Source organism: Anopheles darlingi, chromosome 3 (assembly GCF_943734745.1).
Source record: "Anopheles darlingi chromosome 3, idAnoDarlMG_H_01, whole genome shotgun sequence".
Taxonomy (NCBI): Eukaryota; Metazoa; Arthropoda; class Insecta; order Diptera; family Culicidae; genus Anopheles; species Anopheles darlingi.
In genome coordinates, this window is record NC_064875.1 from 46,071,736 (window position 1) to 46,097,392 (window position 25,657).

The 25,657-nt window shown below is 50.2% G+C and overlaps 1 protein-coding gene across 2 annotated transcripts in view; it reads right to left on the bottom strand.

The window, feature by feature from the left end:
* Window positions 1–25,469, bottom strand: part of LOC125954638 (uncharacterized) — a 34,571-nt gene extending 9,102 nt beyond the window's left edge. Inside the window, exons 1-4 of one of the 2 annotated variants that reach the window (XM_049685104.1) lie at window positions 25,401–25,469; window positions 20,141–21,069; window positions 6,741–6,902; window positions 2,414–2,621 (exon numbers count right to left, since the gene is read on the bottom strand). In XM_049685104.1, the coding sequence (XP_049541061.1) occupies window positions 2,414–2,621; window positions 6,741–6,902; window positions 20,141–20,332 (562 nt within the window). In that variant the 5' untranslated portion in view covers window positions 20,333–21,069; window positions 25,401–25,469. Of the gene's footprint in view, window positions 1–2,413; window positions 2,622–6,740; window positions 6,903–20,140; window positions 21,070–25,347 lie in introns of both variants that reach the window. The other variant, XM_049685103.1, reaches the window with a different exon arrangement.
* Between the last annotated feature and the right edge of the window lie 188 nt (window positions 25,470–25,657).

Here is a 25,657-nt window from a genome sequence, read left to right on the forward strand (position 1 = left end):
ATCTACCGAGAACGGAGTATCTGTGTGTGCGTACGGTGACAAACGTGGGATGACGGCGACAAGGGGGTGCAGCATATTATCCAAGGGCCGATATGTGTGGCATCCCTTGGCCAGGCCGTACACGATTTTGTTTGTCACATACGCGTGTACGGTGTGCGCACACCACGCACACCGTCGTCTTCATCGCCATCGTCGTCGTCGTCGTCGTCGTCGGTTGCGACCATAAAGCAAACGAGACGCGGCCCGGCTCTTATGGTGGAATATTTTGTGACCCTTCTGGCACACCAACGGCCCACCACCACTGTCAGTGCGTCCCTTCACGAGAGCCTTCACGATGCTCATCGCTAACGTCCGGTGGCCCACGCTAAACCCTGAGCTATCGTGCAATATCTTTCGTCCCGAAGCGAGCCTTCGGTTGGGCCGCTCCGCATGGGAAGGTCGATGTCGAGTACATCGAAGAGGAATGCTGTCATCAAATTTAGGCTACCTGATGGCCTGTCGCCTTCAATTACGGTGGCGGAGAATTGGTGTTGGTGGTGCTGATGGTGATGGTGGTGATGATGGTCGTCCAGCTTAGCGATGGCGGCCATGGTGAAGGTGAATTATCAGTAATGGTTGTTTCGTAACACTCTCCGTCACTACCACTACCCTACTGGCCATACGAAATCCATGCCCGATGACGCTGTGCTGATCTGCAGGATCAGGACACTTGTTAGGAAAGGAGGAAGAGGAGCAGTAGATGTGATAAACAGCCATTTTCATCACGAGGAAGGGCTCGAGCAAACTCTCGCACAACGAGAATGCTAACCTCAACTCAAGCGGGCCACAAGCAGCTTTTATGAGCCAGAGCGGGTCAATGAGATTAGTCGGGAAAAACAAATGGATCCAGGAGTAACACATTTGCTAGGTAATACCAACGCCGCCATCTAAGACCACCGGCAACCGCTTAGTGATGGGCATTGCTTTAATTTTTTGCCATCGGAGGAGGCGAGAATTCTCGGAACATACGCCAAACAGCAAGGACTTCGACGCAACTTTGGCACAAAAGTGTCCTTAATTCTCGCGCTCCCTGTCTCTCTCTATCTCTCTGTACACTCCCGGTCCTTCCGACGAAGAGCGTTCGTGATCGTGAAGGCGAAATGATATTAAAATTCACGCACGTGCCCCTGGAGATGATAAAAATGCGAAGAAAGGCGCCGGGAAAAAAAAATCAGGATGCAAAAACGGGGATAAAAGAGAGCGGCAGAGGTGTGGGGTGGAAAAAAGTTAGCGAAACGTCTGTAACGCCATCATAACACGAAAGCCGTTTTCGAGACGTTCGCTTGGGTCCTTGTCACCCAAAAATAAAAGAAAAACATCCTGACACCGATGGTCACGGGAAAGAGCATCAAAGAAAAACGCAAGAAAAGAAAGATATGGTTGGCCGAACTTTAAAACATTAATCGTTTTGATGCGCGTGTAAGGTAAGAGAGGGGGGAAACGGGAGGGCCTCTCGATGGTCCCGAAAGAACCCCAAAACGGGCCCAACCCTCTATCCGAGAGCATTCGTGTCGCGACGAAATTATTTCCCTTCTCGCGCAAGCTTCACTGCACGCGACCGGCGGACCGGCGCGAGGAGAAGGATGATGGAGTCCGGATGTAGGTTTCCCGTTTCACCCTCACACCGACACCAGTCGCCTGGCATGCTCGTTTGCATGAAAAACTCATCCATCGCCCGTCAAACCAAACCCACCGGGCATGCTAATGTTCTTCGTTCGCGCTCGTGAGCTTCAGACGAGGCCTCTTCGTCCATCGCTTTACATTCTCCTTGCAGTACAATATCACTCTTCACCGCTTGATGAGTCCACTACTACTACCACCACCACCAACAACAACAAGACGTTACGATGCGACGACCAGAGAAAAGGACGCCACCAGGGACCAGGGGCAGGGTCCAACAAAGCGCCTGGCGGTGTCGGTGTCGTCCACCGGATGCACATCGCCGCGGAGTGTTTATCTCTCGGCGCGCGCGCGCGCGCTAAAACCATGATAATCACAACGGTACATCGACGCGAGCGTCGCGTCTTCTGTGTCGCGTCGTGAAAGTTTATGGTTCCATGGAAGATTAATGTGTTGGAGGCGAGGCAAAGAAAAGGGGGCATGGTGACATCTGAGACACCGAAAACATTACACCGAAGGTCAACTGAGGGGGGGGTAGGACCTTGGGTTGGGTCGTCACCGATCGTCTTGACTATAGGGTATCGTCTATCCATCCACCCGCGGTTAATGAGGGGGTATTAAAAGTGAAGGATCACCACCATCGGTGCGTATCAGGGAAGGGCTGGAATGGGTCGACCACTGATAGGCCAAGAAATTGGGCCGTAGTTGTTATAATGGGGTTGACAGGGTTGCCGGAGCAGGCGGATCGACTTACCATCGTTGCAGAACTTGCCCTGATTGATCGGATCCTGGCGGAAGGAGAACTTTTGCAGATCGGCATACGTTTCCGCCAGCAGCCCGGTAATGAACATACCGGTACCGGCCGAATCCAGGGTTGTCATCGTTTTCGGTGCTTTCGGGAACGAGTGGCGCGGCGAGTTGATGATGATGACTGGCAGCGATACGACAAACACCCAGACGGCCTGCGGATGGAAAGCGTAAACTTCATTTCAGTCAAAGTTTGATTAACACAACAGCTCCAGCTAATTATGCAGCCACCACCCGGCAGCAGCGTCAGCACGAGAAAGGTGCTCATTATACCCTTGTGCTTGTGCTAGAGCGAATGGATTGTAGATACCGATCGGCCACCGATCGAGCGGCTACATAGTGTCTCGAGGAAACCAGATTTGCATGTCATAATTGGCCCGGTTTTCCCCTTGAGACGCCTATGGCTTCCGCCGCTGGTTGGTAGTGTATTTGAAGAACCTTCGTGGAACTCCGGATATACAGTCTATACGTCACTAGCAGTGCTAGCATCAGCTGCTAGATCGATAGCGAGAAGATGCACCGTCATGTAGGTTTGGGGGATCGGAAAAGGTATCTAGCTATACGGTTGCGGCGCTTCTTCGCTTCGCGCACCTCCCGCCCAGCAACACTTCCTGCAACGTCTTTATACTGGAAAACGTGTTTGATGTTTTTCCCTTCTGCTTGCTTTGCTTCTTAGAACAATTCATTTGAAAGCAGGAAATGGAGTATTGATTTTCCTGTCAGTTTCTATCCTGGGCTATCTGATACCTTCATCCCGGGGGTGGAGCGTTGGTTGGCCAGTTGGTTGAGGTATCAGTTTATCCAGGTTTCTGCTTTCCAATGGCGCTGCCACTTGATTTTCCTTTTTTCTTTTCTTTTTCTACTTTGCTAGCCTACTAGATGTTCATCGTAGTATTACTATTGAGTGGGGCATAAACACTGCAACAAAGGAAAAAGGCTATATTTTTTTTAATTTTTGATCGGATTGTATTGAGAGAATCCAAACATTGTAGGAAAATTCATAAATTTTTAAAAACAGTTAAATGTGTGACCTTCAAACGGCCAAAGAAACGGGTGCACGCTGGCCGTATGTGACTTTTTTTGGTTACGAACATTTGTTTTTCGATGTTGCGGTTTTTTGCGGTCAACTTTCAGGCTGTCTGGCAACGCTACCAGCATCACAGCAACGAATTATGGCCCGAGACTTAAATGATTAATTCACATTTAAATGCTGAAAGGCTTTATCGGTAGCTTTGATTTTGACTTCCGTTTGTGAATTAAAAAAAAACTGACACGCTTCAATTCCTATTACGATTAACTTTTGTGCTGAAAAAATCTCATCAAAATGCTTTTGTATGGTGGTAAACAATATTATTAGCTATCATTGGAATAAATTTGCGGAGAGGTTTAGAAATTACAGCAGGTTAAAATTGGTTGCAGTTTTTTTTGCCCGTTTCTAGATATCGTTTCTGGCCTACTTCATAATCGGATATAAAACTATAAACTACCAAAATATATAATTAAAATTGTGTGCCTTGTTTGTTTAGTATTTTCCATGTGTACCATCGGCGAGCGCACAACTACAGCTCATCAAATCCTGTTTCCGAATGTGCAAAACCCATAGACCTTAACTACCCACATAACGGCCCGTTAATCTGGGCTACTAATTGAAATTTTCCAAAGGAAAAAGGGCAAATGTTAACTACATTGTGCAACGTACAGTAGGGACTCCACTCCAGCGCCAGCAGGGGCCGGGCTATCATTCCTTGGAATAATCTAATTATACAAAACCATACCACCCCGTCCCCGCCAACCGTACGCCATTCACGTACTCACCATTAGCAGCACCAAAGGGGTGCAGCAGCACGCAGCAACACAGCACAGTATCAATGCAGCTTATCCTTATCGTCTACCCGGGAATGTCCAACGTATATGACCAGAGCCTGCAGCCTGTAGCTTGGTGGTGGTGGAAAATGGCCCAAGCCAGCCACTGCGAAACCACCATTAACTGTACACTTTTCCGACATTTATTTCCATGAAAAATAAATGCACCACCACTAATGGACGCAAGAAAATGGCACCATCGGTACCACGGCCATCGGTAGCGATGAGCGGCCTCTACATTCTCACCGCAGAACGTGCAACGTCGGGTGCAACAGGACGCGAGAAGCATCCATTAAAATCCAACATTCAGTACAGTGCCAAAGAGTTCTCGTTTCGGCCTCGGCCGGGCCCGGTTCCGGTTGCATCCGGTGGTTCCGAGCGCGCGAAATGGCTATAGTACGAGACCGAGACCAAGAGGTCCCCTTTCATAACCCTCCCAGGTCATTCATTTGCAACCGCACACACTCTCTCTCTCTCTCTCTCTCTCTCTCTCTCTCTCTCTCTCTCTCTCTCTCTCTCTCTCTCTCTCTCTCTCTCTCTCTCTCTCTCTTTCACCACCCGTGCTCCTTCATATGCGTGGAGAGACTATGTGTAGAGAGATACGCACGGTGAGTTCGGATTTTCCATGCAGTAATTACCGGTTGCCGGTTTGGAGGAAAATTATTTATGCTCTCTCCTCCACCTCCTGCTCACCATGACCGATCACCGCGGCTGACCGGCGTGTTGCGTGACCGATCTGCACCGTACGAGCGTGAGCGAGCGTTATGTTTCATGTTATCTGCTTGCAGGACGGCCAAACGAAATGGCCATATCGGGGACCAGCTAGGACTACTAAAACAAGGCATCACGACATCACGGTGCTAGTGGTGCTGGTGGTTCATTTGCATGAAGCCTGAATGGACCTCGACACTCGCACCTCTCGACACGCCTCCCCGGGGGGGGCGCGGCACAGTTCGAGGTCTGGTCCAGCACGGCGCCCCTACGGTACGACACAACACACGTGTACGGCTGCCGGATGCTACAAATCAGTAAAATTAAGGAATCGAAATAAACGGGCAAGCGAAATAATTTATGACCCCGGGACCGTATAGAGAACCGTTCGCGGCGATCACCGAGAGATAGCTGCTGCTGCTGCTGCTGCTGGAACAGCTAGTCTACAAAAAACGGTAGTTGGATGCAATGATGCACCACCGGGCAGTCAGCAGAAGCTGAACGCGGACGACCAGGATGTACCTCACGCCAGGATGTGCCAGCGGGCATCCGCCTCTGTTATCCGTTCGGTAGATTTGTGAGCTCCAAATTTTTGATTTGTTGCCAGCTGCCTGGAGGTCTGCCTGCATTTGCAACGCCTGCAAGTGTTTGCTGTTGCCGTGTGGCCCTGGAAATTGGTTTCCATCGCTTCATTCACCACGATGACGTCATCACGCACAGGTCAAAAAGATCCTGAAACGTCTGCGAGTGACTGCGAACGAAAGGTAAACTATGACCGATTCAAGCGTAGTAAATAGCGGTATGGAAACACTCTTGCACAGGATCACAATAATGGTTTTTTGGGGAAGCATCCGACACGGAGGAAAACAGGCGCTGTTGACACTGGTTCTGCGAGGCCCCGTATGACAACAGATTAAATTGAAACGAACGAATGGGGCACCGGCTGAATTTGCATATTTAGATTATAAACAATTCTAACGTACCCGTCACATTCCAGGTTGCATTCGATCGAAGCTTGTTTGCATATCGTGACCGTGGATGGTGGCTGCTGCTATGACTGTTATTGAACTGCATATAGATTAGGGTATTGGGGAGCGTACAATGTAAATATTTGGGGGAATGAATGACGGTGTCACTCACAGGTAAGATCACCTTAAGCGAGCTAATTCTGTGTTGCTATATTTTCCCTGCCCTGCCCTGGAACAAAAAGGACATTCACAGTAGCCGTTAGTCTTCGATTGTGTGCAAAACAAACAAGTCACACCGATTGGTCCGTTTGGTTTGAAAATTGTTTGCCCGAATTAATTCCACTCGGTTGGAAGTCGCCTGTCGCCTTTTGTCTGTTACCTTACCACTTACAAATAATGGTGTGTGGATGAGCTTTTTGATGCAGCTCGTAAGCTTCCCATTTGCCCACAAGGGGCACAGCGTTTCCAGTAATTACAGTTGTCCGGTTGACACGATGGAGCAGAGCTAGCAATTTATCGCTCAATTATAGAAATAGGATCCTGTTTACAAATTGGAGCTGACGACCGGACCGACCGACCGACCAGAGACCAGAGAAGCTAACCGGGGCCATTGGTTATTCCGAAACGAAATGAATGTCACATAAAACGCTTCATTGAACCCACACACAGACACACATACACCCATGACACGTGACCACATACGTACGGAGAAGGGACAAAGGAAAAGCTCACCTGGAAGGTCCAGAAGACGGCGAACCGGATCACATTACGCCGATTGTCCTCGAACTGCTTGTCGCGCCCGATTTTCACGATCCGATAGAGCAGATAGCCCGATAGCCGGGCACCCCACAGGCACACGAACACGGTCACCATCAACTGGCGGCTGTCGTAGGGCTGCAAAAGAAGAGCGAGAGAGAAAAAAAGAAGAGGGAAATGAAGTGACCAGATAGCAGACACCGGATGGGTGGTAGTTGGAGCCGGAAGGTTGGCGAAGAAGATTAAACGGACGTGGTGGCGTGGTGGTTCGCGTTCGCATTCGTTCGTACCATTTCGGCCATCTCGACGCACTAATGGAGTGGTACTGCGATGAAGGGCGGCCCACTATGCGAGCTGCTGCTTCCGTTCCGTTCCTTTTGACGCTTATTTATCGCTCGTTCTATGGATCGCTACCATGGAAACCGACGCAGGCAACGTTGACGATGACGACGAATCGCAAATCCCCCTCGGTTAATGTAAAACCATTTCGCAACCTTTCCTTCACTCGGCAGCCTTCGGTATATCCCTTACGCCAGCGGAACACGAACGGGAAAAGGGCACGACCGGCGCACATAAAGGAGCCCCGGAACTGCTTTCCCACAGCCACAGCGGGAGGTTCCCTCGGGAGGAGCGTCATAAAAAATGAGAAATAAAATCGGAATAAAGCGGTTGCGACTCGCTAGTGACTAGTGAGACTACGTTGCCGAAAATCGAGCCAATCGATCGAACTTCTTTATCGGAGGGCAAGGGCCAAGCGGTGGCAGAATTCCCGTGGGAGCCGCGTAACCGGAAGCAGATGGATTCAGGACGACAGACACAGCGTCTCCAGATATTGGGAGCTGTATGAGAGCTCGCTGTTGGTTATTGGTCTGGCACCCGGGCCATCCAGGACAAGCCATTATGATAATCAAGGATAAGACCGTTAGTTTAACACTGTCGATGTCGTCTTGACGCCATAGTGTGGAAGCTGGCCAACGCCAACGACGACGACCAACGGCTTCAAGTGACTCAAGTTACGAAACAACGATATATTCCACTTAGGAACAGAGGCAGAGAGAGAGATGATAGTGAGCTTTGGATTTCTGGAACTACATTTGTCGTGGTTAAAGGGGATTTACACCCGTTCGCGTTCTGCTGGACGTCGACGACGGCGCGGACGGTTTTGTGCGACATCTTCAAGACGAAGTTCCTCGAGGGAATACTCGAGCGAATGAAATATGCATGAAGCTTTACATCGCTCAAAATAAATGATGATTAAATGGATCTTTCCAAGCTCCATGCGCTACTCCAGACATCCCCTGGCCTGGCAATCCTTTCGGATAACTCGAGCCCGCGTGCGTGACTATTATCGGGAACGGCTCATTTCCAGTGCTTGAAGTTTTGAAAACTTTATGCCCCGTCGCGCGCCGCTCCGAAGAATCAGGATTCAATTTTCACGAAGCACTCGAATTGCGTACCAAAGCAACCTACGAGACACGACGTGACAACCGGCAACCTGGGTGGGTGGGTTTCGAGCCATTACGGTCACCCAATTCGACGGTGGCCTCACGGGTTCACACTCGCCAATAGTTGTCAAACTTGTGCCGACGACGACGCCGCCACCGCCGCCATGTTCAAACTTCGCATTCAACAAGCAATCAACCGTAGCACGTTCAACTATCGTTTCTTCTTTCTTCTGTTCCTCTTTTGGGAAGTTTTTGAACTTTCTGTCTTTTACTCTCCCTTCTTGTCTGCGTCTCTTCTCCGTGGTTTCATTCGGAAGCATTTCAGCTAAGCTACTAAATTGGAGCTCGTTCCGACCAACTTTGCTTGAGCAAAGGGCAGACAGTATGGCAGTTCCTTCCCTTGCGCCGCACACATTTCACTTTCGCCACTGATTTCGATGCAGTTTCCACGCTTTTTACGCTCGTGTCTGTTGAGTTAAATATGTGTGGCGCGTATAGGAAGACAAGAAAACCTTTTCTTTACTGCCTTCCGGTCCTGCCACCTGCCACCAGAACAAGCGCCAATATGGCCAATGATGCTTGAGCGTCCTTGATGAAGTACTTGCCTTGTACACAAGGATGGTTGAAAGGGTATCCTTCTCGCGCGAACAGTTCCCATGGCTTTCATCTCCTATACCGCGAACCGCTCTGAGGAAAACCCCGTCGGGAGCTTACTACGCATACGACGTTCCCGCTAATCCGCGAATTCGTGCCAGAAGAAGACGCTTCTGCCCGCCAACCCGGTTCCGGTTGTTGGCCTTGGGAGAAACGCGAGACTCGCGCGTGCACGCTCCAAACGGCTGCGCCATTAATCAGCTAATTGAAACGAATGAAATCTAGCAGATTCCCCCCGGGTTGTGCTGCGTGCATGCGTTTTTGGAGAGATATGATTAATTACTGTCGCGTGCCTTTTAGCTTGGAGCTCAGAGCGCTTGGAGCTACCCTGTTCAACAGCGCGTGCGAGTTCTCAAAAATAAGGGAATTAAAATCTCTTGCCTTTGTCTGTGTGGTGGTATTAACGTCCTTTGAAAGGTTAAACTCGAAACACTAAAAACATGTGAAGGAGCACTCTTCTTGCTATCATCTCATTAGCGTCATTCGGAACGCAGCGCATTGCAACCACAACTTTTAGAGAGCGAAAAAAACCAATAAAACCCCTCTTAAAAAGAATTTAAACAATCAACTAACCAAATCACGAACCCTAGTGGCTTCCACCGCATCAGGAAAACCGCTCAGAAGCCCGCAGTAGGTTCGTGCGCGCGTTCTCCAGCGACAATAAGCAATCGTACAGGACGCCGGAAACGAACTTAATGAACCATTCCAAATGTTCCTGCCTGGCACAACCAAAACATACACGGCACCAAAACGGTACAAACGGCACACCGTTTAAGACACCGAGCACGTCTACCTTACGACTCCTGAACGAACGCTGGGCGAAGCGAAATTGAAAGTTTACGACGCTCGAAGCCGGAACCGACGCTCGAGGACGGTGTAACCGGATACGTGCCGCTCCTTACCAGCGTTTCACCATTGAAGAACGCCCTGGCTTTTGGCCTCACCATATTTAGCCGTATTTGAGTGGCCTCGGCCTAGCAGCAATGGTTTCGTCTCGGAGTTGCTACCTTCACCATCACCATCATCATCATCATCATCAGTCACCAAGTTATCGGAACAAGCATGGAACCTTCGCCATTTTGCAAGTTGATTCCATTGTCTTCGATAAGAAATCACGGTATGCCAGTTCACGGTACACGCGAAAAGCACAAACACACATCCACGTTCACGTTCACGGCATTCAACTCCATAGCTCCGTAGTTTTCGTGCATAAACAAAGGGGTTGAAAGGCGGGGAGGGACCTCCTCCCAGACGATCGTCCGGCAAACAGCAGCAGCAGGCGGAAGGCGACCCCGCCCCCTGGTTATTCATCTGTTGCTCTAGCCAGCCAGCCAGCCAGCTTGTTTCCGAGAACCTGTCACGAATCGAAAACAGGAAACGGTCGTCCGAAACGGTCCGTATCCGTGCACGACATGGCACTATAGCAAGCAGCGCCAGTGCCTAGCGTCATTTGCATGCAGAGCCGATTTCCCGTGTTCCCCGGGTGGAGTCCGTCCTACGCCGCGTCCTGTCTGCTTGTTTGCCTGCCTGCCTCTCTACTGCCTGCTGTTCGCCCTTCCCGGGCGCAAAATGGGAGGTCTTCTCGATTTCAGGGCTTTCATTGGAATTTGATGGACACACGATGGCACAAAAACACGGTTGCTGAATTACAAGTTCATTAAAGCCGTCGGCAACTCTGTTCGTCCGGATGGATGGTAGCCAGATGTTCCAGGTGTTGTCTTGCTGAATGAACTTCCCCCGTTTAATAAAGAACTAGGAAAAGTATCACTGCTGTTGCTGTACATAATTTAATGCTCCAACAAGTGATCCTTTGAATGCTGTTCACACACACACACCTGCGACGCCTAGTACCTGATGAGAGAAGTGCGACCGGTTGTGATCCGACGTAAGAATCAAATTAACAAGCCAGCTTCACTCGAAGGGTTGAATGGTTTTGCTTCTAGGAAGAACACATCGAGGTAGATGTGCCTCATCCATTTAGAATCTGAACACACGTTTGTAAACAACTGCAGCGCCTCTAGTAGTCGCTTTGCAATTTTGTTGGCAGCGTTTTAATCATTGTAGTATTTTTATTTGGTGGAAAAATTTTTGTCAAAATTGATCCACGCCTTCAAAAGTTATCGCCGGTGTAATGCAAAAATCGAAAAAAAAATCTGCACACTCATTATTAAAATTCGATTTGACTGGAGAAAAACCGCGAAAGTCTTGAAATTTCCAAACTTAACTAGAAATACCGTATTCAAACGTTACGGGGGGACTTTGACCTTGATTTTAGCACAATAAAACAGCCGAAAAGTGTAACAAATGCCCGATTCTGCAGACAAAAGTGAATCAACAATCCTGGGATCTCTCAGCGTGATTCCACCAAGAAAAACTCACGTCAAACATCATAACAGTCCGCAAATATGTTTAAGACAAGTTTTTAGGTCGTATCATGCCAGAAAATAGCCAAATAGGACCCTAGAGCGCAGCTTGATTGGCCAAATCCGTGCTAGGAAGCTGTATGAGCAAGAGTTGACCGAATTCAAACCATGCATTTCGATGGACGATGCAACAAACGTAAAAATGCATTTCGTAAAATACAAAATACTTTGCCAATCATAGAGGGAATGGCTTAGGAAGGGTTTGGTTTCTTTACAGTGATAAATTTGCCCATAAGATGATGATTTAGCGTGGGATTTGACATTGTGGCGACCAATTAAATGTTTTCGCCATTCGGGCAACGTTCATTTAAAATTTGTGCGAGAAAAGAGTGTCTACAGAAAAGGATTTTGTTCTTCATTCGTCCACCAATGATCCTGTATAAGATTGACATGATTTAAGTGGCTGTTCTTACCGAAGGTATGGCGTTAATGTTTTGTATTCAAATAGATCGATTTCACAGGGAAAACTAACAATCCACCAAAATGACTGGATTTTCGTTCCATCGATTTCTATTGGACAATTATCACAAGGAATCTTAAAAAGCATATCAAAAATGTATAAAAACCCTCTGAAATGAGGGTAATGTGCAACAGATGGGCAAATGATATGACCTAAAGTACTGTGCAAAAAATGTTGGGTGATGTCAAAGAAAAAGTTAAAAAAGTCATATAAAAAATGAATTAATAATTTTCATCAATATATATTATTAAAGGCAATAAGAAAACCTACAAAATGACACCTTTCTTTTCTTTTTACTTTTTCTTCAATTTTTGGCTGAGATATGACCTGTTTTGTGTGTCCAGATTCTAAATGGATAAATGGATTAAGCTACAGATGATAGAAAGCGGACACTGATTAGAAGCACCATTCTGTGGGACGCATCAAGCGAAACAATCCAACCAGTCCAACTCCCAGCACCCAGCGCATACCACAATGATTCTCTTTAATGTTATTTAACAATCCATCGGGACAGGACGCACTAGCAGCCGTGAAAAGCCGTGCGATGATGCGGCCGTGCGGGTTGTTGGATTGAAAACTCAAAAATGTTCTCCCAAAAACCTTCTCACGAACTTCTCGAGTCGCTCAAGTGGCAAGAAGCCTTTTGTCCTTAGCGAGGTGGATGTATCATTTATCCAGTGCCACCTTCTTCGGCCCCCCCGTACTACCTTCTCACCTGATGTTTGTGTTTCTCTGTTCCGGTCGTTCCGCTGGAGGTTTCGCTGAGCAAAATTAGAATACAACCACCCCATTGGTGGTGGCCGGGTCGTCCTGGCAAAGCAAACACTCTGCAAAGGTGTCTGCGAGTGTAAGTGAAAGAGCATGATAGAGCACCCTTGGTAATCCAATAAAATCCCAATTTCTGCAGCGGCTGCGAGGATGTTGGGAGCTAACCTTCCTGGAAATCGCCCTCTCTCTCTCTCTCTCCAGGTATCTTCCGCTCGAGGTTGCTTGTTGTTTGTTCATACGCAAATGAGCAACGTGAATGTCGGAGTCGACTTCGAGCTCGGCTACGGCGTAAACTCGTGCATGGAGTATGGTCGGCAACTACTATACACAAAGTTGGAAATACACAGATTCATCGTACAGACCCCGACGATGGACCCGTCCTTGAGTTCTTTGCCGTCCTGGGTGCTATAGGTGTGTGCTCCAGCCTGCATCCCTGCTTCCCCGTTCCCTTCTTCGCGATAATCATCCTGAACACGGGAAACTTTCATTTCGGTACACTTCAACTGAAGAACCGCATCGTCGAGCGAACGCACAGACAGCCAAACCACGGGGGTGAGCTTACGGGTGAGGGATCCTCTTTTGTTTTTTCCCTGTTTTTTTTTCTTCTATTTCGTTTCGACAAAAGTAAAAGAACAAGGATGCGCCAGCCCTTCAGTTATGATATGCTGCCAGCAACTCCCAGCGGAGTGCGCCACCACCCCTTTTTTTTGGCCCCGGTTCACCGAGAATCACCGAGAATCACCGAGAAGGTATCATGATTGATGATGAGCGAAGCGAGGAACGGAATGGAACGGAATGGAACGTGTGTATGTGTGCACATCCTCATGTGCCAGACCATCGTTGCGTCATGACGAATTCAGCAGGGTTCATCAAGTTCAACCCGAAAACATCTTGAACCGTTCCCGCAGCAGCAGCAGCAGCAGCAGTACCTGGCGTGCGGTGGCAACAAAAGGAGAATGAAGAGGATCAACTTATGCCTGCGCCATTGTCGCGCGAACTTGTCGCGTGGTATTGTTGTGCACGGACTCGGGGAGCAGCAAGAGCAGCAACAGCAGCAGCAGTAGTAGTAGCAGTACTAGTAGTAGCACCCGAAATGGCTAACAACGAGAACACCGACCGAGGGCGAAGTGCAGCAAGTGGCATGAATTTCCGGCTCAAGAAGCTACTCGCGTGCCGTGTATCCACGCGTGTGTGTGTGTCGCGACTCATTGGGTGTACGTGCGAATGCTCAGTTCAGCCCACTCCGTCCGGTCTCTGTCGTCGTCGTCGTCGTCTGGCCATTTTGCTCGCACGGAAGCTTACCCCGAACGCCGTCTTCGTGTCGTCTTTGAGTGGCGTGGAGCTTGGAGCTTGGGATGTCGAATGGTGGCGGGGTTCAACTGCAACTTACGCTCTTGTACGGCGCGCTACGGCCGCGTGCTGGTGCCTCATCCTCCACGTTGATTGACCCGAATGGGGTCAAATAGACAGGGGAAAGCCCCAGTAGGGTCGTAGGGACCAAAATAAAAGTGAAACGAGCAACAAAGCGACCAAACAAGGGCGAGGAAGGACACCACCTGGCAGATACGCCTCGGCCTCCTGGTTCCAGCTCCCGCTCATAACGGATGTCAAGTGTGTTGTGTGGGTGTGTGTGTGCCGGAACCTTGTTTACGGGTTTCCGGAGCTACACAACGAATTACGATGACAATTGCATGACCTTCTACGGGACGGTCACGATGCCATGCTCACCAAGGTATTTGGACTGCTTCCCTTTTTTTTGGGGGGGGGGGGGGGGGGGGGGGAGGCGGGGATATAACCCCTGGATTAGTGAGTTATGAGATGTGGTCGGCGCTGAGTATCCCTACCGGTCAGACATTTAGCGGTTTAAACACGTTTCAGGTTCAAGGAAGGAAGCTCAATGGAATGTAGAGGTTGGACAAGGATTTGAAGCCTTGAATGTATATTGGATTTGACATCTTACCCTAATGCTTTTTTATATATCCCTAATACTTATTTTAACATATCCCTCTGTTAGCCGTATGGACTAAATGGATGTTAAATATTTTTTGTAGTATGGTCCACCAACATTGACCAGCATTCAGCAACAAAACGAATGTAAACGCCATCGCAACGCCATCGCAACGCCATCTTGCTGCAGCACACCACGCCTGCTGTGTTCGATATTTCGAAGCATCCTCCTAACGCTGTACACGGTTACAACCCGTGGTTACAACTATTTTGCAATGATTCTGCAGCGCTTCTTGTTGCCTTCTTGTTGTTGAGAAAATTCGCGAAAAACGCAACGTGAAAGTGGAACCAGTGGTTGGAAGCACAACACAAACAGCAACCGGATGGTACATGTTGTAATATTTACAACACCTTTTGCACCTTCACCGGATCGGATCGGTTCGTATCGGAGCCACAACTATCGCCACCCGGGGGTGAATGGAAAGCCGGAGAAGGAGTGAGGAGCGCTCGAGACATGCTCGTCCTCGAGCTTACACCGGTTCGGTTCGGTTCGCGTGTCTGTGTGCGGTGCCGATACGTGACTCACATACTCGATGGACGCACTGCACTCGACTGGCCACGTCAATCGTCGTCATCGTACCAGGGGAGTCGGTTGGGCCCGAGGGAGGGGAGGGAGGGGGGGGGCCGGGGTACAATATTACGAAAGGACAACTTTTGCGACACCTCCTGCTGGGGGTGGTCCAAGGACAACCAAGTGTGCAGACTCCCGCTGGCGCAGTTCCCGCAATGGCAATGGTTTAGAAAATACAACATTTCATTTCCCCCCTCCCTTTGGTCCGGAGCGGGTGGGGTTTCCCTTTTGCTACCGGGATCATTGTCGAAATAGGTACGGAATGGAAACCCTCGGATTCGAAGCAATGTCGCCATCGTATGAAACCCCACCAATATGAGATGCTATCGAAACCCCTTTGCTTCACCCCCGGGATGAGACGGGTGTATTTTCCGGGGAATTTTCTTTTGATTTCCAGGAGAAACTTTATGCCTCCGGCCACTCGGCCGGCTCTGCGGCAGTTGCTGGTGGTTCGCATTTATTTTTGCTCACAAAACCAGTACAACACAACTCTCGCAGCGCGTTTGGTGAGGCAGAGTTTGCTTTGAAATTCCTGAAGTTGATGTTGGAAAAGGATGTTGGATGCCGCGCACCGGTTTTCCCGGGGGCAAACATTACCGGAGACGAGCGACGGGGGGGGGGGGGGGGGTGTAGCAGAACGTGAAATGACATTCTCGAACATTTTCTGCTTCTGCACTAGATAGGAGCACTAGGAACAAGTTTAATGCCGATTGCCAAGTGGATTTTTCCCCTATCCCTATCGCTGTGTTCTCCGAAGAAGTATGGTATACTCCGCCACGACCGCCAGGAATCCGTCGCTAGACCGGGATTCGTCTTCGATTCGATTCATAACTCGCCCCTTCACCCCGGGCCCAAGTCCTCAAGCTCCTCGTACGTACGAACCAGATGATGAAAGGATTTGCTTAATGGCACTCACGAAATCACATTCCGAAATAAAAGGCGAGGAGAGGCGAGCCCGTCATCGTCAACGTGTTAATGGGTGTGCCGCGGGTGCGGGTGTCACTCTAAAATTGTTCCCATTTTTCGGGTGGTGTTTCTCCCGGTCCCGGGGCTGGGATCCCACGGGTTGTGAGTGAAGGGAAAAGCCACGGCTTGGAAGGGGCTCGATCCCTTGGAATGACGATTGATGAGTTGTAGCCGAAATACCGGAATCTATATTGGTTTCGCTCGAAACGTGTGCCGGGTATCATCGGAATGCTCGGAGGGTAAATGAGTTTGGAAACTTCATTATGGATCAATTAATCGGACGCATGCCTTCGGCAATGCCAGGATGATACCACCACCGTTACCGACATTACCGACGTCTCTTCACCGAAGACGGTGGAATCTTCTCCGGACCAAAAACGCTGGTAGTGGGAAGAAGGAACGATTCCATTCGTCTAAAGCAGAAACCGACGCCCGCGGAACCGATAATAACGATTACACCTCGATCCGACCACCGGGAACGCGGCTCTGCGGCGCTCTGTAACGAGTGGAATGTGTGGGAATCGATTTCGGGAGAACAAAAAAACATTTCGGGCTTCCTCCAATGCGTTCCATCCAGTGCGGGGTGTCCTCGGAGTCGGAGTACAAAGTGATATTTGACTGCAATGCAGATGACGCACTCCGCTTAAAACCGAGCAGCCAACGAACCTCTTCGCTCTATTCCGTGTGTGTGTGTGTGTGTGTAATGCTGAGGCCGGTTGGCTAGCCAGCAACTTTGGCAGCAATCCCCTCACAACCACGCTCTGGTGAGGTTGCAACACGAAGGCGGCTCGGGTTTTTGTGGGCGGGAAAATAAGGCGAACGGCGAAGCTTCATGAGGCCAAAACAACGACTGTTGCAATATTAGTTCGTGTGTGTGTGTGTTGGTGTGTGTGTGTGGAAGGTAATTAGTGTTCTGTGTTCTTGTTTTTTGTAGTACCGCATGAAAGTTTTAGGGCATGCTGCTATCAGTTGATGCACCAGTCTTGTGCAGGATCTTGGATTTGTAGAACTTGAACCTCTTGAATGTTTCATGTGCTTTCCAACGATTCCAGTGCTGGTCGGCATTTTGAAATCAAATTTCCTACCCCGGGGTTTCCCATCCGGTGTCCCTACATCTGACTTTGGAGAGAGAGAGAGAGAAAGACAGAGAGAGCGAGAAGTAATTGCTAATGCATTACATTTTGAAGCTCTTTCGTTCTTTCTGTCTGTCTGTCTGTTCCTCGCGAGCACCTTCCCGAAATGGGCGGGCGGGGGTGGATCGGATCAATTATTCAGTGAGCGCCACTCGGTATGACCTTCAAATTGAATCGTTTTCCCCCCTTTCCTCCACCCCGGCTCACCTCACGACTGTTTCGTTTGAGCGAATGGCGGAACGGCGTCAGCAAGACCAATGGCGCCTTTCAGCCTAAAACAATCCTGCCTTCCGCCACCGTCTTCACTGGATCCACACAGCCGTCGTAAGCGGACCAAACGGACCAAGCGGCACCTAATTTGCCCCCCACCCCTCCCCCAAAAAAAACGGCCTCAATTCGGTTCGGTGGCGAGTTTAGCGAAGCGAAACGAAAACTAAACTTCTGCTTCCGGAAGTGTGTCTTCCGGAGGCTGGCGAACTTGTGGGCGGAAAGGAAAAGGGGCCGCATGGTGGCGGTATTAGTTTTCGCGTTTCGCTGCCACCACCACCACCACCACCATCACCGCCAGCACCACTACCGACGGACGTTTTGGCTGTCTCATGAATTATTCAGACACTTTTATTTGCTTTGCGTTCCGGACGCGCGCGCAAACCAAGACAATCAAGCGGCAAGCCGCGCGCATTGGGGTTGAGAAGGGGGGAAGCACCCACCGGATGCCATTCAAACAAGATTTGTCCGCGACGAAAAAAATGGCGGTTCCCAGGCCTGTATGCCCAGCCTCCTTAGAATCGGTGACACGGTTTTTTTTTTTTTCGGTGAACAGCTTCGATCACGCATGAACGGAGTTGGCCTTGCGCGCGAAGCTCACTACTACGCCCGGCTCGCGTCAAAACATGCGCCCGGGTGTACGTGCTAATACGCCGGATGCCAGCGAAACGAGCGAAAATGCCGGCGAAGTCCGGGGAAAGCCTCCCCGAGATGCGTAAAAGAGGCTGTCGTACGTGCTTGTATGTGTGTGTGCGTGTGTTACTATAAAAGACAGCTCGCGGGTTTTTGGGCTAACCCATTTCCGGCAGACGCCCATCGTTTAGCCTAAAACCGAACAGCTTCCTTCGCGTTGCTTTCGCTCAACAGAAATCCAACAGAAAAATGGTTTCAGCCAGCGGCCAGCGAGGTGTAAATGGAACTCTCCAAAGAACTCTCTATCCCCTCAGGCCAAAGAAAACATTTTCTTCCCTTCTCCCTCGTGGCAGCAGAATTCGGTGGTTGAACTGGGCTTTTGTTTCTCCAAATTTTTCTCCTATCTCCTCTCACTCACTAGGATCCCCAATTCATCCCTTGCGTTCTGGCACTTTGGCGCTCAAGTTGCGCCCGTTCCTCGTCCCCCGGGGTGGAATTTTCACACAAAGTTTGCCACAAATACAAACAAACACCTACCGCGACGGGGCGGACGGGGCGACTTGAAAAGCGGGCAAGTCAGCTTTTTGCATTCTTCTTCTCTCTCCATTCCGCAACAGTCGCCCTTTCCGGGCGCGTTTATTTATGAATTTTCCCTGTTTTCCATGGAGAGGTGGGGGGGAGGCACTTCTGGAAGGCAAAAATTCATTACCTCGTTCGTGGGCGCTCGGGGAGGGAAAGGGAGTGGCAGGGACCCGGGAACCTGTTTCTGGAGTTTCTTTTTTGACGCCTGGCACCCTCAGGACTCTCTCGTGTACTCTCTTTTGGTGTCGTTTGTTATCCCGTTTGGTTGGTCCCCGCCCAGGTTTTTTTTTTGTTTTTTAATTTGCTACCTCTGCAATAATAAATGGCAGTAAAAGTGGTTTTCCCGCCTTTGTTTCACGGGTCTCACGGGCGAGCTTTCCTCGGGGCGAACGCTATTTGAGAAGGTCTCTGGCTAACTGGTCGCGCTTGTGGTCGACAGGATGGAACACCGGGCAGGCGAAAGAGAGCAAGCGTAACAATAGCACTAAGAACTTAAGAAGCCGTTCTGTTGTGCACCTTCTGCCAGTGCCACGCCGGCGGGCAGGAGGGTGTTGGTAAACGATAATTTATTCCCCGCGACCATCAAATGAAATGACACCTCGACGGGCGACGCTTCTTTCGCTCGCTCTTTTTCCGTTTTTCCGAAAGTTTTGCGGAAATAAAACCGAAATGAAAAAGTCAAAACCCGTTTTCCTCGATTTGCTGGGAGATTTTGCATATTGGAAATTCATACGCGCCAATACGCGACGCGGATCAGTGGGGAAGGAAGGGCATGGAAACCCCGTTTCCGAAATGTCGTTCGAAAGCGAATGAAAATCCCCGCAACAAGCACCGAGAAACATGTGTGTGTGTGCGTATTGCCTGTTGCACAAAGCTGCTAAACCAATCATAAACTGCACCATTATGGTGCAGGGTTTCCACGTATTTTCCTCGCACCATTTGTGTTTTTTTTTTCGTTGCGTTGCGTTGCGTTGCCCACAGGTGCAAGAGTGTGAAAGACATTCCGGGTGAAACTTCATCAACAGCTGGCAGCAGTAGTAGGAGAACCGGGAAACCTCCCGGGCTTCCGACTGCTCCGCTCCAATGTGTAAAATCGTGCACCAGTACGATGGCCAATATCGTTTTCGATTTGGCAAAGTGGCGATCGATTTTTATGTCCCGCTGCTCGTGGTACTGCCACTGCACTTGGGCAATGGTGATTGCAGTGCAGGCGCATGGAATGACGTTCGTGGTCGTTCGCGGTGGAAATCGTGTTGACTTCCTGAGTGTGAGTATGGGTGCCTTTCGCCTTCAAACACCCGTACCCGTTCGGACCATTCGAAACTAGACCCTGTAGCTGGACGGCTGGATTTCCATTTCGTTTTCCGATTTCCGATTTCCGATTTTCCATTGTGCCTGTGATTGCGTTTTTTTTTTTGAGGGGGCGCGACAAAGAAAGCCCATGAAGGGTGTGCCGGTGGTACGTACCTTGAGCGCACGGTCGATCTGGCCAAGAAAGAAGGTCAGTAAGGCAATGATGATAAAGTTGACACCGCCGGCAAAATCGGTCAGCTTGTCCAGCTGAAAGATGGCGGCGATCAGGAAGAAGATGATCTGCATCACAACCGTCACGATCGCGCTGATCGCGAAGTGATCCTCATCCAGCACGTTGACGGCCATCTTGCACGACGCACTGCTACACACACACGCACACACACGCGGGATTCTTCACCTTCAGCTGGCTGATGTTTCGTGTCTCCGTTACTCGTCTATTGTCGTCGTCGTCGTCGTCACCACTGACTGGAGCAGCATGTGGTTATCAACTTTCCATATTACGCTGCTACGTGATCACTACACACACATGCACATACCGACATAAATTCTGACACTAATCTACGATCGCGACGCGTGCGCAACTACTCGTCACCACCCTTCCTCTGTTGGGTTCCGGTGCTGGACACACTGATCACCACAACACATTCACCTTTACCACTAACGTGCGACCAGCAACAGATGCATCATCGCCGTCAACACCGTCGCCAGCACGACGCCACATTGCGCGATCGGCGCACGTACACACGCACGCACGCACGCACGCACGCACGGTCCCCTATTTATGCTTCACCATCTCCGGTCGTGGATGTCGTGGAGGTCGTGGAGTACGTTGTGCGGAGGAAGAGCGCTGTTGGCTGGTGGGACAGGGGAGTGGGGAGTGGGTGGCCAAAACCAAAACATACTCCTCGCACCCTTACGATGCACCCGTCCCTGTGAGCTGCGACGACGATGACGATCGATCGATGAAATCAGACCATCGGGATCGGGAACCCGTCGGGTGTTCGCGAGCCGTTGTTCCCGGGCGCTCTATGCGCTTTGATACGCTTCACTGTCGCTCGTTCAATCCAGCGATTCCACACACGCTATTGGGTTTTAGCGAGCAGTGTAGCAGGGAGTTAGTCTGGACCGGTAGGAGTGTAGGGGATGGGGTGCTATTTTCAAATAAGCATTAATGTTACAAACAACAGCAACAGACACACACACGCGCGCGCAATCCGCTGCCCACTGCCCCCAACCTATTTATACTTGTTCGGTTTTCGCGAATGAACTGCGTGGGACAAGTTGCCAGACCTGGGAGTAGTAGATGCCAAGACGATAGCCCGGTTTTCTTCTCTCTCTCTCTTTTCTCTCTCCCTCTCTCTCTCTTTGTTAACTCTGTGTTGTGCTACAGAGTGCTAGAAACAGTGTTCCAGCTGTGCGAATCGGCGAAGAATATGAAACATTTTGCCCACTTCATAAAGTTCTTTCTTCAACTCGCGACCTCCGACCCTTTGGCCTTTTACTTGCCAGCGTCCAAGCTATTACAGGCAAAGGCGTAGGACTATGATTAGGGGGGGGGGGGGATGGCAAGAGGAGCCAGCGTACAAAGCTAGGGTGAAGAAAACAGTTGAGAAACGGCGATAAACAAATTAACGTTTACATGTTAGTTACTGTCTGCTGCTGCTCCTCGCGAAGCATTCGGTTGTTGTTGGTCTGTTCTTCTTGCGTCCATCAGCGTGCGTGTGCCGTTCGTGCAACGCTTCATATCCCGGTCAGTGGGCTTCACTTCCTGGAAGGGTCCAGTGGAAATGCGCTGCATTGTCCGAGAGCATAACCTAACCTAACGGCAGCGACGGTGCGATCACATCAATGGCGATCCCAGAATCGTTATCATTTTGCCTTTTCATCTCGCAATAGAGGATGAAATGGATTCATAAAAACGGGAGAGAGGAAGAAGAAGTGGAAGTAGGAAGACGCACCCTAAATGATATCTCTACGCGCTCCAGATGGGACTTAGTATGGCCACAAGGATGGGCACACAGATAGTGGGCACGCTTAACTGGGTCAACGGGCACATAAAACGGTCGTTTGGATCACAAAGTTCGCGACGCAAACTGCGGGTTCGTGGACGCACGCGATAAGCCGTGCCAAGGGAACGAAACTTGGGCCTCCATCACTGGGCGTCTCCATCACGGGGCGCCTCCATGTATGAAATGATTTAATTTGGGAAAAAAAAATCCAACCAAATGCTTCCGTTCGACGTACAACGGGACCGCTCTCCTTTGGGGCCACTTTGAAGAGAAATCTCCACAGAGAACGACGTGTGTGTTTGTGTGTGTATGTTTCTACTCTGTTCCCTATAGAATAGCGGCACGGCACGGCATCTGGCCGGCACGGGGGCACGCCAAATGTGCAAACGTCACTCTAATTAATGTTTGATGGCCAGCAGAAATGGTAATGAGCGGGGAAGGGCCACGTCCCATCCCGTCCCAGCGTTAACACCGAACCAGGCCAGGCCACGATGATGAGAAGGCAGCTACCGCATCACGCCTTTCGCCATCAATTAATGGCTTCTGACGAAATTGGTGGCCATTTTGTGTTTTTAATTAAAATTTTATTCCACTTCCGGCCATTCGGCGAAAAACCTTGCAAACTTTGGGTGCATCGACAGAAGGCCGGTGTCGGATCGGTGCACCCGATCTAAACGGCGTATGTACGGCGCGGCGAATGGACCGGGCCCAACCGGTAGTGCATTAAAATAATTGCTCTACCATGTGAGTCGTGTGTGCGTGTGTGTGTCGTGTGATGGGACAGAATGCTTCTCCAGGTTGCATCGACATCGGTCGTGCTGCAAAAACGCAGGAAGCAAAATGGAAACCCCCGGGTGCGGTAGCAGCTGATGATGGCAACCTGCTGATGATGATGATGAGGTGCCCCAGGGGACCATCATCTCTCTTCCTTTCTCTCTCTCTCTCTTTCTCTCTCTCTCTCTCTCTCTCTCTCTCTCTCTCTCTCCGCTCCACTTGCATCCACATTCTTCTTTCTAGTCTAGCTTCTAGGTAGATGCTAGCAAAGGCACAAACACACACAAACAAACACACATGTCGTCTCCAAGCGTATGCCAATGCCGGGTTACTGGGACGGTTGCAATCCCGGAGTGTCGGAGTGTGAAACGTCAAAATAAATAAATGCTTGCTTGCTACCAGGCGACCTTGGTGGCCCCCCCGCGGTGATGGGTACGGGGTACGGACGTCTACGTCCCCGATGTTTACATAGACTACCGCACACACCAGCGCCTTTCTCTGTACTGCCAAAGCGAGTACAAACTCAAATACTAAGCTGTTGCACGGTCACTGGCCGTTATGTACCACAAGACGGCATCCTGCTGCTACTGCTGGCCATTCCGTTTTTGGATTTTAGATTTTTAAAACCCCTCTCCTTCCGGTGTTGCTTTAAAAACTGTCCAAAATCGAAATGCCATGCGCTACAAATTATTACCGATCGTCGGCAGCTGGCTTGTTGGCGTTGTTGTTGGGCTCCGGCACCGAATCCGTGGTGCCGTTGCGAGTCTGAGTGCATCAGTCCATTACCGATCGATAAGGTTCAATTAAGGGGCGGCTAAATTGGAGTCGCTTTTCAGCTTCCGGAACACCGCCGGCGGCGGCGTCGTACCCAGCGCAAATTGCATTCGACATCATGCTCCATCGTTCCATCGTAACGTCGTGCGAACCAGCCAACGGCATCGCAAGATACGAAGATATACCTGGTGGTGGTGGTGGGCTCTATGGGAGGTTCAACCATTAGCGTTCGCCCTGGTGCCTCGGTCCGTGCCATGCTGGGATCGTTTATTTATTTGCTATTTCAATGCTTCCTGCTGGTGTAGTAGGACACGGCGGAACACATCGCAAGCTTCACCACCACCGTAACACAAGGCTGCTGCGCTCGATGCGCACGGGACATGGGACGTGATACGGGCCTTCCTTCTGCCAACATCCGGAGTGATCCGCTACGCCACAGGAGGTGATATCTGACACACGAAGCACGAAGGAATAGTGCCATTCGGATGGCACTTCCTGGAATGTCAGCAGGGCACAGCAAGCGTGTCTATCGTTAGGGCTGTAAACCGATTCCGGTATCTTACGGAATGGCGGAGGCGCAGCATCCCCGGGATACCGAATTGATTGAATTAATGTCCCATTACAGCAGACCACCCAGAAGATTGTCCAGTTTAGCCGGGTGGCTCCCGAATTCGGCGCCTGACGCTCCCGAAGCACACTTAAATTAGTTTCTTCCCGATAATTCTATTAATTCATTCATCACTTTCGGCCTTTTCCTAACGTCTACGCCCGTCCTAAATAAAGGGAAGCGAGTGCCTTAAATAAAGCCGACCATTTAGGCTTGTGGTGCTCCAACGAAAGAAACGGATGAATGGACGAAAATCCAAGAACCACGAGAGCGACGCCTGAATGGTCTGGCATGTATGAGCGCACGCAAAGCTTGAAATGAAGCATGTCTAGCAGAGCTAGCATGTCCAGTTACCGTCACGTACAGCGAGCGGCAACACTGGTTGCTCGTAGTACTAGCTCGTAGTAGTCTTGTTCCGGCTAAGTACATAGCGTGATACACGCGACACGTGCCAAGATATGACCAAGCGGGGACGCTGTGTGGTTTTCAACGAAAATAGATCCATTTCTTAGAATATGCCAACGGCAATGGTGGTACTGGTGGGGGGGTGTGCTTGCTATTCCGGTCAGGTCAGCCGCGGAACGGGCTATTAAAAGCCCTTCTAGCAAATCGTATCAACCCCAGTGCACTTGTGCACTGGAGATCTAAATTAGAACGCGCGATTTCCTACTTCACTTTTGGTTGTCAATAAATTGAACACGATACCCGATGCTGGCGCACTCGGAAATGCCGTCTGATGACGGTTGATGATAATGACGGTGACCGTGACACGGTAGACACGGCTACTGGTTGGTTTGCAGACTTGCAGCATGGAACCGTGGAGGATGGAGACGCTAGTGGTGAGGGTGGCGGCGTCAGCGCGTTCCCACGACCGAAAGCTAGACGAACGAAGCCGCAGAGTGAGAGCGTGAGAGAGAGAGAGAGCGAGAGTGAGCACAACCCCTATGGCCATGGGGCGCGCGCGCGCTTCCTATTCCGGAGCGAAGCGGGAGAAATACACATTCTGAGGCAAAAGGACCACGCGAAATATCCCGAGCCGTTGTCTCATCTGTAGCTTGCCAAATCCCGAACCGTTTCTTGGAAATTCGCGCACGGATTGCACTACCGTACCCTAGGGGAGGGTTTTCACTAAACACCACCTGCAGCAACCCTTGGCACTATGCAGTGATTCGATTATAACGGAGTAACTAACTAACACTGCTGTAATAGTAGCAGAAGCGCCAGAATGTGACGTCCACACTAACCGTACCGAGGGCTCACCACAAAGCTCCACACAGCTCACGTGCAGTTGCGGAGCGATGCAAGTGGTCAGGATCCGTACGATCCGGGCACTCGAATGAAACTGACCAGCACGATACGGCTGGCTGCGGTGGTGCACGGTTCGCTCGGATATCCTTCGAGATCGAGCTGTTGTAGTTCGTGAGCGGGAGCGAACAGAACGCAGACAGAACACATTCGTCTCCACTGGTTGGTTGCTAAAATCAGACGCATCCTTTCCCGAGAGCA